Source organism: Notolepis coatsorum (genome assembly GCF_963971535.1).
Source record: "Notolepis coatsorum genome assembly, chromosome: 19".
NCBI classification, from domain to species: domain Eukaryota; kingdom Metazoa; phylum Chordata; class Actinopteri; order Aulopiformes; family Paralepididae; genus Notolepis; species Notolepis coatsorum.
In genome coordinates this window covers 30,421,601-30,435,433 of record NC_140183.1, presented here as the reverse complement: position 1 = coordinate 30,435,433, position 13,833 = coordinate 30,421,601, and the positions used below count along the sequence as shown (strand labels likewise).

At 49.0% G+C, this 13,833-nt stretch overlaps 1 protein-coding gene across 4 annotated transcripts in view; it reads right to left on the bottom strand.

Moving 5' to 3' along the window:
• ppox (protoporphyrinogen oxidase) overlaps window positions 1-13,833 on the bottom strand; it is a 39,867-nt gene that overhangs the window by 13,021 nt on the left and 13,013 nt on the right. For all 4 annotated transcript variants that reach the window (XR_014620792.1, XM_084336371.1, XM_084336372.1 and 1 more), the window contains one exon: window positions 845-1,038. Coding sequence is in view for 3 of the 4 variants with exons in the window: in XM_084336371.1 (XP_084192497.1) it covers window positions 845-1,038 (194 nt within the window). In the remaining variant the exon portion in view is untranslated. The remainder of the gene's footprint in view (window positions 1-844; window positions 1,039-13,833) is intronic.

Below are 13,833 nucleotides of genomic sequence, written 5' to 3'. Positions count from 1 at the left end.
TCACTACGGTTAATAACCAGATCTCATCACTACAGTTAATAACCAGATCTCATCACTACAGTTAATAACCAGATCTCATCACTACAGTTAATAACCAGATCTCATCACTACAGTTAATAACCAGATCTCATCACTACAGTTAATAACCAGATATCATCACTACAGTTAATAACCAGATCTCATCACTACAGTTAATAACCAGATCTCATCACTACAGTTAATAACCAGATCTCATCACTACAGTTAATAACCAGATCTCATCACTACGGTTAATAACCAGATCTCATCACTACAGTTAATAACCAGATCTCATCACTACAGTTAATAACCAGATCTCATCACTACAGTTAATAACCAGATATCATCACTACGGTTAATAACCAGATCTCATCACTACAGTTAATAACCAGATCGCATCACTACAGTTAATAACCAGATCTCATCACTACAGTTAATAACCAGATCTCATCACTACAGTTAATAACCAGATCTCATCACTACACTTAATAACCAGATCTCATCACTACAGTTAATAACCAGATCTCATCACTACAGCTAATAACCAGATCTCATCACTACAGTTAATAACCAGATCTCATCACTACAGTTAATAACCAGATTTCATCACTACAGTTAATAACCAGATTGCATCACTACAGTTAATAACCAGATTGCATCACTACAGTTAATAACCAGATCGCATCACTACAGTTAATAACCAGATCGCATCACTACAGTTAATAACCAGATCGCATCACTACAGTTCTCCATCAGAAAAACTCAACACTAACCACAGTGCCTCGGGCACAGTCTGGATGTGTTAGTTAGATAATCACTCACTGACCTCCCAACCGGATGCAGAGAGGTGGAGCTGCTTTACGGGGGCGTGTCTGTGCAATTCCACCCTCTCATTCTGTGCGAGCCTATCAGAAATGGCCTCAGGCAGTGACTCCACCCCTCTGCGTAGGGACCACTGCGCCCAAGACTCATCGCTGGCTCTCTGGGCCAGAGTCCCCGCAGGAATCACAGCACTGGGCCCTGCAGGAAATACACAGGTAATAATGTCAGGTTAGAATATCATTTCAATATATTAGGCCATAATAGTATAATAATAGTATTTCAATATATTAGGTCATAACACTAACAATATAATTTAAAGCTGCAATAATAGTGTTCTGACTGCTAGAGGGCAGCAAGGAGACTATAAAAGAGTCTATTGTGGCTCTAGTTACGTTACAATCACAAAGACTATGACTGGGGCGCACTCGGTTTTTCTCGAAACGCAAGGCATTCTGGGCTTCTATCCTATCTGACACAACAGGCCTGATCACCAACAACCATGGAGGCCTACAGGAGTGAGGCTGGTAACCTGGCAACAGTGGTGCAGGTGAACAACCTCTTTCAATGTTGACAAGGCAAAGGAGCTGGTCATGGACTACAGGAAGGGGGGAGCGGGTCTGCTGTGGAGAGAGTGAGCAGCTTCAAGTTCCTCTGTGTTCACATCAGAGTGAGCAGCTTCAAGTTCCTCTGTGTTCACATCACAGATAGGCCTTTCACACTGGCCGGGCTCTGTGCTGGAGCCGGTTCCAGAACGTAATCTCGAACCGGCCGGCACGTTCACACCGGGATTAATTGGTTCGGAACGTGAAAAATTGGTGCTCAGCTGGAACCGAAAGATAGTTGGTTTTTCCTTGCGAACCGTGACATCATCAGTGGGCGTGTCATATTCTAGGCTGTGAAGACAAGCGTAAACGGGGGAAAGTAGAGTCGGCATTGCACTCAATCGATCCATTCAACAGGAAGAAATTTGCGACTGATCTCAAAACGAGATTAGATTCAAATGTATTGTTATGATACAGCACAAGTACAATACACCATCCAACCATAGTGGATAAAGAAATGCTCCAGAAATGCGTGGGGAAAGGCTTCGCGAGCCTCAACGCGTGAGCGCACACACAAAAGCACACACACGCACTGTATACATTTGAAATTAATCGTTCCAGCAAAGTAGGCTTCTATTATTCGAATTACTTGTTTTAAGGGATATCATAGTAGTAGTAAGTCCTACTGTAGAACATGATATATTAGCATGATATCTGATTTATTAATGCCAATACTGGACGACAAGCGCAATTAGCACTTGACAAGTGTAAACTATCGATTAGTCACTCACAGTTAGGCCTGCCACGATAACACATTTTGCTGGGCGATTAATTGCCCCCGAAAATATCGCGATAAGCGATATTATTGCGACCGGTTAGAGAATTTTTTTGAGAAATTTATTTCCCAAAACTTTTATTTTGAAGCCCACCGCTCCGTCTTTTCCGGTTTAAGACTTTTATTTTGAAGCCCACCGACCGGACCGGAAGTATTGTTGTGATTATCCTAGCCGACAACTTGTCTCGTCCGGTTGTGTTTTTTAGTTTTAACGTTAGCTACTAACGTTAGATGCAGCTACTACAGGCAATCAACGATGAGGAGGAAGCGTCAAAGCAGTATATAATAGAATAGCTGTGGTGCGTAGGCACTGCAGCACGACTCGAAAACGACCCGTTATAATAAATTAATTCATGTTTAACTTGTCCCCGTCTCCAGTGCTTTGACTAGCCCCACCCGTTCATTGTAAACAATGATGCATGTAATTGTATTAACGTTATTCTGTGTTATTCTAACGTTACACTACAAATAACGCTACTTGGTTAAAAGGAGCAACACTATTGAGAAATGTAGTTAAGCTATATGTGGCATTGCTACTGCCCCACGGAGCTCCCGTGCTGTGCTCTGTAGTAACGCCAGCGGCCAACCCACACGGAGAGAGACTGCAAGGGGCACTGGTTCCGCCTCATTAAAACAAACGCGCAAATAGCAATTAATCGCGCCCGTCAAAATCATTGCATTCATTTTAATTATCGCGGCAATTAATCGATTTATTGCTTATCGCGGCAGGCCTACTCACAGTTAACGTCGGACTGTTTAGCTCAACTGGTTAGTGCGGCTGCCTGTGCATCCAATGGTCCCAGGTTAAAATCACTTGGTAACAAAAGTTTTTCTTTTCTTTTTAACGTTAATTCATTTATCCACTCTGGTTGGATGGTGTATTGTACTTGTGCTGTATAATGACAATACATTTTAATCGAATCTCATTTTGAGATCGCTATGCTGCCTATGGACACGACAGTGGCAGAATGTGCAAAAAGGCTTTGGAGGTGTGGCATTGCACCATGCTGATCCACTCAATAGGTAGCAATTTCAAAATGAGATTAGATTAAAATGTATTGTCATTATACAGCACAAGTACAACACACCATTCAACCAGAGTGGATAAATGAATTACACGGTGTCCTACTCCAATCAATTAGTCCTTCAACAGGTCCACAAACAGGTCAACATCCCGACTCACCTTCTCGGACCCATAGGTACGTTAGAGCGGTCGAGTAACATGGTGTCCTGCTTGCCATCCGTGGGAAAAAACAATTGAAACAGGTCATACAGACAAAAAAAATGGAATTAACCCTTGGAGCAGTGCCTTAAAAACTTTATGAAGTGCCCCTATACCCTAATTTTCTTTAGAAAATACTCGAGTTTGACCAGGTACAATAGTAAAAGAAAGTCAAACCTGTGAAAACGACTGTCTCTCAGATCTACAGAAACAGCACAGCGTTCCAAAGGACCTTTGAACCTCAAAAAACCCTAATCCTCTCGGGACCTCACGTCAGGACCACCCTTAACACAGCTGTCTCTCTGTTAACGGAGCAAAACAGCGCAAAAATTGATCTTTGAAGCTCCAAAACCCCAGTCCTCTCCCGGGACTCAGATTGAACAAATATTTTTGTATAACTCGCAGTAGACCCCGCACCTCGCCTCTCCCTCGGCTTCTCAGCCAAAGTCGGGCAACGTCGCACAAAGTCTAATCCTCACCTTAATTTCGGGACATACCAAGATTGTGTATCTAGAAAAATAACTTCGCCAGTCTACTAAGCACACAGTAATATACAAATACAATGAAAAAAAAAAAAACACTGCAGAGCACACAGTAATATATACAAAACAATAGTTCTATTTCATACTGGTTTCCGCTCAGCGTCATTCTGCACTAACCTCACTTCGTGCACAGCACTGAATAAAAAATCCACAATGTACCTTTACATACCGACATCCGTCTGGCCACACCCCTATCCGCTTACCTTCATAAGCAGGTGTGTGGTCACCTACTCGCCTCCTTCTTCACTTTCACCACAAGGAAGTGCCTTGGTATATACCCCACTTGACGAGGTTGTTAGTTGTTAGAAAGTTGATACGTGTTTAAATTTTTTCTTGCTTTTTTCTTTCTCTCATATATTTTAAAAAGAAAAAAGCTAAGTCATAATGTTTACCTCGGAGGGTCGCGCTAGCAACGTCACCCTTCACCAGCGGTTTTCCATTGCCTCCTCTGTCGTGCGTCTTGGAGCGGGGTTGAGGCCTCTTTCGTGGTCGGCAGCCGCGCCCGGTAGGCGTCCGATAGATAGTTTGCCTCTCCAAGGAGCTGGTGCACCAGCGCCGTCTCCTGTGCGATGGCCTGGTTCCGGCTCTGGTTCCTCTGCCTCCGGGGAGTCGTCCGCTGTTGGGCGGCCGGCTCCTCTGGTTGCGGGGGATTTGAGACGCAAACTTTTTGCGTCGGCTCGCTCCCGTCGCAAGATGGTGGCTTGTAGATGCGAACGCCCTGGTTTTGGTGAGTTACTGGAGCCGGATGAGGATGCGTCTGATTCTCCATGGCCGATGGAAACAGAGGACTACATGGTAGAAGCGGACGGGTTCTTGTTCGACGCCCCGGTGGAGACATGTCCGCCGCCCGTCCAGGTAACACTGGAGGGGGGTGAGATGTCTCCTTGGGATTCCTCATACGCGGATGTTGGGTTAGAACCTCCGACTCGGCGGCGGGATGCCCTGCTATCAGCCACATCAGAATGTGGCTCTGTAACCAGTAGTCTGCTGCATGTGAGGGACGCGAGCTCGGTGGGGGAAAGTATGCAGGGGGAACTGCGTGCTTTGTTCCCCGAGCTCATGGCGGCGGCGGCAGTCGCAAACGGCGTGCCGCTGCCGCAGCCACTGCCTGTTCCTATTCCTGACGATCTCATAGGTCATCTATGGCAACGCCGTCCGGTGAGAGGGGTGGACGTCGTCTGTCCATTTTTCCCCTCAATGGAGGCCTACGTCCGTCAGGGACAGGTGGTCTCCCACATCATGGGCCTCACCCCCGCCTACGTGCAAGTCACGAGGGTGGTGGGTTTTTTGTATTTTTTGTTACAAACTGTGTGTTTATTCACCAAACATATGATGGGGATACGACGTGTGAATATTTCGCTAGTATGGGTTTGATAGGAGGGCTAGACTTTAAGTCTTGTTGGTCGCTACATTCATGTTAGAGCTTAAGCAAGGCCTGCAGCTTACACTCGGTTGAAAAAGGTTTTTTCTGCCTCGACCTGAATCTTCACATAAAGGTAGAGGTTAGTTGTGTGCTCTGTTGCTTAAACAGTGATATTGAGCCGCAACACTATTGTGTTGGTCTGCAGTAATGCTCGTGTATGAAAAAGTACCGCGGCTCAGGCCGCTCTCTCTCCATCAGATTTTCGGTGTCTTACAACATAGATACGGGTGTCGGGTTCACACATACATAACTTGGCCTTGTTATAAACCCTGTTCACAGATGTGTCTGTGGCTAGCGTGCATTGAATTAGCTTTGCGCTGTTCATTAGCATATTGGCTACTTAAGGTATCATATGGCTGTTTGTTGTTGTCGTATGCAAGGGTTGGGCTTGCGAGGGGGTACCGGATAAACCCCTCCTTCCCTCTTCTGATTGGTCAGGGGGTTTCTTGGATTCTCTTTTCATTCGGTCAGGGCCAAGCTGTTAGGCAGCTTGGCACAGGGGGGGGGGGAGGGTTTCCCTGACTCCGCACCTATCACAGGCGGTTGAGTCCTGGGTTTCCCCCCGTCATAGAAAATGTCACTAGGCACGTTTCTATTGGACGACGGCTTCGTGAGTTTTTTCAGACCCGTATGTAGGGTCTGTTATTGTCAAGTTGTCGGGGCAGAGCGTTGGAACTTACTGTTCTACTACGCTCGATATACGTGTGACTTGAGTCTGTTGGTCACATGACTCAATGTTACAGTGACTTTGCAATCTATGGCTCATGTGGGAAGTCTCTCTGAGGATTCCCGTCTCCTCTCTGTGGTGAGGGTGGCGGGATGTAAGAATGTAAACAATTTTTACCCTCGGCCGCGTCACGTGGGATTCATGTCAGTCGGTGTTTCTTTCTTTTTAATAATAAAAAGAGTGAAGAATATGAAGCACGACAACTCCTTGTCGTTCTCCCAGGCGACTTGAAGGACCAATGTCTGGTGTCTGGTTAGACTATCCATTGATGTGTTTGGGTCTCGACGCATACATAGTGCTGGCTCGGGGTGTTTTCTGATAAGAATCACGCAGGAGGCTAGTACGCCTTGGTTGCTCGTTATTAAAACAGCGTTTTTATAGGGCAACTGGGATGGGGGATTTTTTCCTCTTCCGAGCGCCTGTTACTGGGTCTCGACGGATTCTCGTTCATATCTGGGGGATGTTAACAGAATAGATCAGAACATAGGTAGAGGGGTCTCACGCCCTTGGGTGGGCCACTGAGCGTGGTACAGATGGGACCGTCTGGGTGGCGCCTTCTTTTCATGTTTTAGATCGACACGCATGCCTACCCCCTCTCCTGGAGTGGGGATGTCGGCGTGGTTAGGGCACGGGACTGGTTCTGGTCGCGCTGGTCCAGGTCAGTTAACCCGTTGTCCGCCGGGGACGCAGATCTGCTGTTCTGGTACCCTGAGGGACTTGTGCTTTTTTCGGGGGGGAAAATGCCGGGTCGGCCCGGGTGTCACAGGGTTGGGCGTTATGGAGACCCTTTGTTGGGTACATGTTGTACCCTGCGCTATCATAAAGGGGCTGGTTCTCCATTATCTTCACTCCTCTCTCACGCATGGCGAAGAGGGGGCTGTTGGGGTGGTCTTCTGGACCTCCTCTGGTAACTCTGTGTGCTTCCCGAGCCGCCGGGCTCGGTCCGAAGTTGTGTTTCGTCGACCCGTAGGCCTAGAATAACCCTTTTTTGAAAACTGAAACACTTGTACTGCGGTGAGGTATACCCGCAGGTGTGTTTTGGAGTTTTTTCTTGAGGGGTTATAGGAACAACCACCGCCTGTGGTACCAAGAGGGTGGTTGATTCCCTGGTGTGTTGGAGCAGAGTCAACTCCCGGGTTACCCGGTTGAGTGTGCCCCTGCACGTTCATGACGTCTGCCAATCGTGTCAGCCTTCTCTGCCTCGACCCCTCTGGGTGGGTTTTTTTTGGTGGAGGCTTTGTCATGGTGCGCAACAATGCCAGCATACGCCCCTTCCGCCGGGGTGCTGTTTTCAGTTGACCCCTTTGGCACCTGTCTCGTCCGCAGTGCTCCAGGCTCGGGTCTAAAGCCTGCTGCCTGGTTTAAGGGATCGACCCCTCTGGGGTCGTCTCTCCGGTGCGCTGCCTGCTTCCGTTATGGTTAGCCTTTTGAGTGCTTCAAGTTACGGCCATGCTGACTGCCTGTGTTGCAGGGTCAGTGTGCCAGGCGGCGTACTAGTGGGGGGAAGGGCCCGCTCTTGGAGGGGCCCTGTCCGAATACGCTGGCGATGTGTCGCTTGGCGTCATTGACCTCTCCGGACCCCCTTTTTCCAGGGGATCCAGTCCCTTCAGTGGGTCTGGGTCTTCCTTCGCGCTCCGCTGTTACGGCCTTGCCACAGGGTTGAGTTTGCTCTTGACCCCGTGTTTTTGGGGGCAGTAACGAGGGTTGTTCCTTCCGTTCGTTCCCTGGTGGCATGCGGGTTGTGCGTGTGCGTAGTCGTGGGGTCAAGCCACGGTTTGCTCACCCTGTGTGTTGAGTTGCTCGAGTTTCTCTTCGCATGGTCGGATCCGTCTCCCTCCCGTCCTCCAATAGGGAGGGTATCCTCCATAAGGGAGGGTCAGGGGGCTCGGTCCTCTCCGGTCTGATGGTTGTGGGGGGCCTCAGCGGGGTACATTTGTCAAGCTTCTGGCTCCCGCTCAGCTCCTGTTGTGCAGAATGACGCTGAGCGGAAACCAGTATGAAATAGAACGTAAGGTTATGTATATAACCAAGTTCTATGAATACTGGTGACGCTCAGCGTCAGGACGCCACTGCGGCCCTTGACCTCGTCTTGTGGTGAAAGTTTGGGAAGGAGGCGAGTAGGTGACCACACACCTGCTTATAGCAAAAGCGAAAGGCCTCTCCTCTGTCCTGATTCTCCTAGATCTATCTGCAGCCTTCGACACAGTCAACCATCAGATCCTCCTCGCGGCCCTCGCAGGAATGGGAGTGGCTGGATCTGCGCTGACATGGTTGACATCATACCTCAAGTGTCATGGAGAGGGACTCTGTCGGCCACCCGCCCCCTCCGGATGGGTGTCCCCCAGGGCTCGGTCCTAGGACCCCTTCTCTTCTCCCTCTACACTAAATCACTGGGTAACATTATCACGTCTCATGGCTTCTCATATCATTGTTATGCCGATGATACTCAACTCTTCCTCTCCTTCCCTCCCTCAGATATCCACGTCTCTGAGCGGATCTGTCCGACATCTCCGCCTGGAAGACGACCAACCACCTCAAACTGAACCTAAGCAAAACAGAATTGCTCCACCTGCCGGCCAAATCCTCCCCCCTGACCGACCTCTCCATCACAGTCGAGAATGCAGCTGTGACCGCGTCCCCGACCGCCAAGAACCTTGGTGTCGTCCTCGACGACCAGTTGAACTTCTCTGCTCACATCGCAGCGACAACCAGAACCTGCAGATTCCTCCTGAGCAACGTCAGAAGGATACGCCCCTTCCTGACAAAAGAAGCCACCCAACTCCTCGTCCAATCAACAGTCATCTCCCGCCTCGACTACTGCAACGCACTGCTAGCTGGCCTCCCGGCCACTGCCACCAAGCCTCTTCAACTCATTCAAAACGCAGCGGCCCGCCTGATCTCAAACCTACCGAAGTCGGCCCATGTCACCCCACTTCTTAGGGACCTGCACTGGCTCCCCATTGCTGCACGTATCCGCTTCAAGGCCCTCGACCTAGCATACCGTGCGGCAAAGGGAACCGCTCCCGCCTACCTCTGGTCAATGGTCTCTAACTACACACCCTCAAGACCCCTACGCTCTGCATCTTCTGGCCGCCTCAGACCTACTCCTATCCAAGCTCCCGGAGGGTCATCAAAGAGAAGCCGCCTATTCTCAGTCCTTGCCCCACAATGGTGGAATGAACTACCCATCCCAGTTAGGACAGCCGAATCCCGTCCAATCTTTCGCCGTCGACTAAAGACTCACTTCTTCAACCATTATCTGAAATGATAATAATAAAAAAAATAAAAATAAAATCTAACCCTGACTAACCTTACTGTCATGCACTTGTCCTAATAAACTAACCTACACTGTAACACGCAACACTTTGATGAACATTGTTACTCAGCTGATAGAGTTGTACCCTTCTTGCTGTCTTGTCGTACAGAACTTGTAAGTAGCTTTGGATAAAAGCGTCAGCTAAATGACTAAATGTAAATGTAAATGGTAAGCGGATAGGGGTGTGGCCAGACGGATGTCGGTATGTAAAGGTACATTGTGGATTTTTTATTCAGTGCTGTGCACGAAGTGAGGTTAGTGCAGAATGACGCTGAGCGTCACCAGTATTCATAGAACTTGGTTATATACATAACCTTACGTTATATTTCGTATAGCTTTGCGCTCTGCTCTATTGGAACTGTCCCTTTAATCATGTGCTATCATGTAAACTTTCAACCACATGCACGCTCCTCACCTGCCTGGCCACGCCCACACATAAGCGGGGCCATGGCCATACTACCAGCTCCTTCCCTACTTTCACCACCGTGAAGTCCGTGTATAGCACCTCTTCAAGATCAGTGCTGAAGTAGTTAGTTAGTTATAGGAGCTGTGTTGGCATTGTCTTTTGTTTTTCCCTCTCTCACAAATTTACGGGAGAAAGAAAGGATAATGTCGTCACCACCGGAAAGTCTAGAGGATTATTCTGACCTCCACCGGTGCTTCCCATTCGGGCTTCCTCGGGGCATAGTGGGGCTTGCCTTCCTCGGGCAGGTGAGCCTCATTGGCGCCCGGAGGAGAGTGTGCGTCGCTGGGCAGTCCCCCGCCAGCATTGCTCTCCGGCTGTGCAGCTGGATACTATTGCCGCAAGAGGCAGCCGGCTGGCCGACGGTCTCTCTCTGTGGGTGGTGTCTTGCGACGCGGGCTCTCCGCCTCTGCTCAATCACGTCAATTGGCGGTGAGCGGCGGGGGCGGACGGTCTAAACAGATGTGTCAGTTGTGCGGGGTCGGCTGCTCAGGCATACGGCCCCGCAGAACAGCCGGCTCCAGGTGAGGATTCCTCCGTTACCTCTCCATCACGTCCGAGATACAGTAACTGGCTGTTAGCCTGTAGCTAACCATTAGCCGGTAGCTAAACCGTTGGCCTATGGCCGGCCGTTAGCCTGTAGCCTGGCCGTTAGCTTGTAGCTAGATGGAGGGGACGGGGAGTTCTTGTTTGATGCCCTACGAAGACAGAGGCTTTGACTTCCTGGGAGCCCCGATTCCGAGTCTGGGTTCAAGTCCCCGTCTCTGAGGAGGGATGCCCACTGCCATCCGCACTGGACGTTGGCCCCCGCCTTTCAAGAAGAAAGTGGGCTGGCCTCCCGGCGCGAGGGATGAGAGCTTGCATGTTTTTTATCCCCGAGCTCAAGGCGGCAGCGGCCTGCATAAACGGGGCTTCGCTGCCGACGCCACTGTTTCTCTGGCAACGCCGTCCTGTGAGGGAGGCGGGCGTTATCTGCCTTTTTTCTTTGGGCTACAGAAGAGGCAGTCGGCTATTTGGAGTGACCAGGCCTGCATCGCTATTCCCAAACTTTACGCAGCTTCAGTTGCTGGCCGTTAGCCGGTAGCTAACGGTGGGCCGGTAAGATCTAGCCGTTAGCCGGTGGCTGGCCGTTGGTCGGTAGCTAACGGTGGGCCTGTAAGGGCTAGCCTTTAGCTTGATTGCTAACCGTCAGCCTGGAGTTAGCCGTTAGCTTGTTGCTAACCGTTAGCGATAGCCGTGGGGAGGTAGCGGGCCCTGGACGCTCTGATTCGGCGTCATCTCTGGCAGAGGATGTCGTCAGCCTGCACCACGGCTGGCCGCAGGATGTGGGCGAACCGCCGGAGCAGGACTCCAGCCGTCGCCACTGCTGGCCCCGCCAGCAAGAGGCCTTGTCAACGAGGTGGACCAGCCATTGTTGCAGCCATTCGTCCTGCGCCCGAGGGTCAGGTAGGACACGTTACCGCTTATGCCCCACTCTCCCTCCACCCCCAAAATGTTTTTGGTCTATAACACAAAGGGTCCCTCCTAGGGGGGAATGTTTTTGTTTAACAAAACGTGTGTTTACTTCACTGTATTTTGAAGGATACGACGTGTGCTATATAAACCCACAGCTACAAATGCTGGGGGTGCCTTCTTGCTTGGGAGTTTGTGCAGATTTCTCTGAAATATGCTTGGTTGCTGTTGTGTATAACTTGCAAGGCCTGTGTTCTAGCAATTAGCCAGGGGCTTATGTCCTTTCTCTCTACCTAAGCCAGTGTTTTTTCTTACATGGTAAGAGTGAACTTGACGGCTTCATTGTATGATGAGGGTTGTGTGTGTTTCATGAAATACGTTTTTAGGTTAAAACGTAGCATTCGAGTCCGCAACTGGTGTGCTATTGTTAGCTTACAGAGTTGTACATATGTAGCGTGTGAACCAAGGACTTTTTTTAGTCCCTCTCTTCAGTCTGTTATTTTTTCTTTGCTTAAGGGTAGAGGTAAAAAATAGCAGGTGGCAAGTTTTTTCACACATAAGCCAGAGCCGTGGGTAAAACCAGTTTTTTACACAAACGAGGTTATCGGCTGAGTCTCCTCCTCAGGGAGTTTCAGAGCCTCTTCAGAGAGTTTCAGAGCCTCCTCAGAGAGTTTCAGAGCCTCCTCAGAGTTTCAGAGGCTCCCTCTCAGTGAGAGAGCCTCCTCAGAGGAGCCTTCTCCTCAGAGAGTCTTCGGGCTAGGTCCACAAAGAATGGATTGCACGGAGCAAGTTGCACCCTTAGGCCATGGTTACACTGGGGAATACAGCAACGTTTTTGTTGCTGAATGATTACGTTTGCTGTCCAAGTTAAAAAGAAACGCCGTTTTGGCAGGAAAACGCGTTATCCTACTGGCAACGCTGAAAAGGTGTTTCCGTTTTGGATACTCGCCGACAATGGTGCCATGTAATCTGCGTGAGCCGGATACGGAGCCGTTGTTGCTCAACGCCCATGCGCAGTAGAGACCCGCACGGTTATTTCCAGTGTTTACAGCAGAGCTGTCCCAAGTAGCTGCGGCTACCATGTGTTGTCAAGTTATTGTTATAAGGAGCCCAGTCCAAGCTACAACAGTCTGCATTCCCTAAACAATTGTTTGTATTGAGCCGTATTGTATTGTACCCATTCTGCAATCTGTTAAATAAAGTTTACATCCATTCATTCTGCTAGCATTAACGTTACCAAGCTGCTAGCCACAATGCTATACTGTTATACTGGCATATACCAATCACGTTAGCACATAAGCTAACAAACTTCGCTGCTAGCCACAATGCTATACTGTTATACTGGCATATTCCAATCACGTTAGCACGTAAGCTAACAAAATCTGCGACGATCTTTTTGTGAGACTAAACTCCGCTCTTGGTGGTCAATTGTGTTGATGTTAGTTTTGTTTCATCAACAAATGAGAGGCAGAACACACAGTGAATGTATCCATTTTGTTTATTGCACTTTCTTTGCTGAAAAATAAATGCTACGTTGGCTAAATGGCTCACGCGAGGCATTTAAAGATGGTGGATTGTTGATTTTTTGCAGGAAGTGTATTGGCACATTCAACTTTTCTGATTGGTTGAAAATGGCCTTCATGTATCGCCACCTACTGCTTTGGCATTGTACTACATGTATATACATCACTGTGCTCAGGAGGCAAAAACGATGTCTAACTTGCCTGCCATTACGTTGCGTTCTGAAAAGCGAAACTGACCCTGAAAACGAAACGAAAACTGGCCATTGTGTAACTATTAATAAAATGTTCCTTCAATCAATCCACAAACTTAGTCCAATTGTTACATGAACCTTTTTCAATTGTTTTACTCACGTTGAGGTCTCTCTGGGAAAACCCCTCTTACATAAAGAGCAGAATTGACGCGGTTGTTATTCCCAGGCTCGTCGTATAAGAGCCCGTGTCTGTGTCTCTAGTACCGGCTTCCTGCTGCTCGTCCCAGACAGCGAGGGGAAACATTGTGGGGCTCTTTCTTGTTCGAAATTCGCTGTCACTGTTCTCGGGTTCTTTACGAGCATACACGCTGTTCATAAATCAGCGTTTGGTCTTACGAGACCGATCAGCGCTGGCCTAAGGGTGTTTTTCAATGATTGAATCCGCTTTTTGGGACCGGCTCGCCTTGGTTGCCCAACATCATAAAAATGGCGGTTTTTATGCGGTCGGCTGGGAAGGAAATTTTTTTCTCTACCGAGCGCCAGTGCACTAGGTTAGACTTGAGGACTCGCGTACATCTCCGGGGGGAGATGACGGGGTAGATCAAACATTGGCAGGGGGGTTTCACGCCGGTTTCACGAACCTAAGCAAAACAGAATTGCTCCACCTGCCGGCCAAATCCTCCCCCCTAACCGACCTTTCAATCACAGTCGAGAATACAGCTGTGACTGCGTCCCCGACCGCCAAGAACCTTGGTGT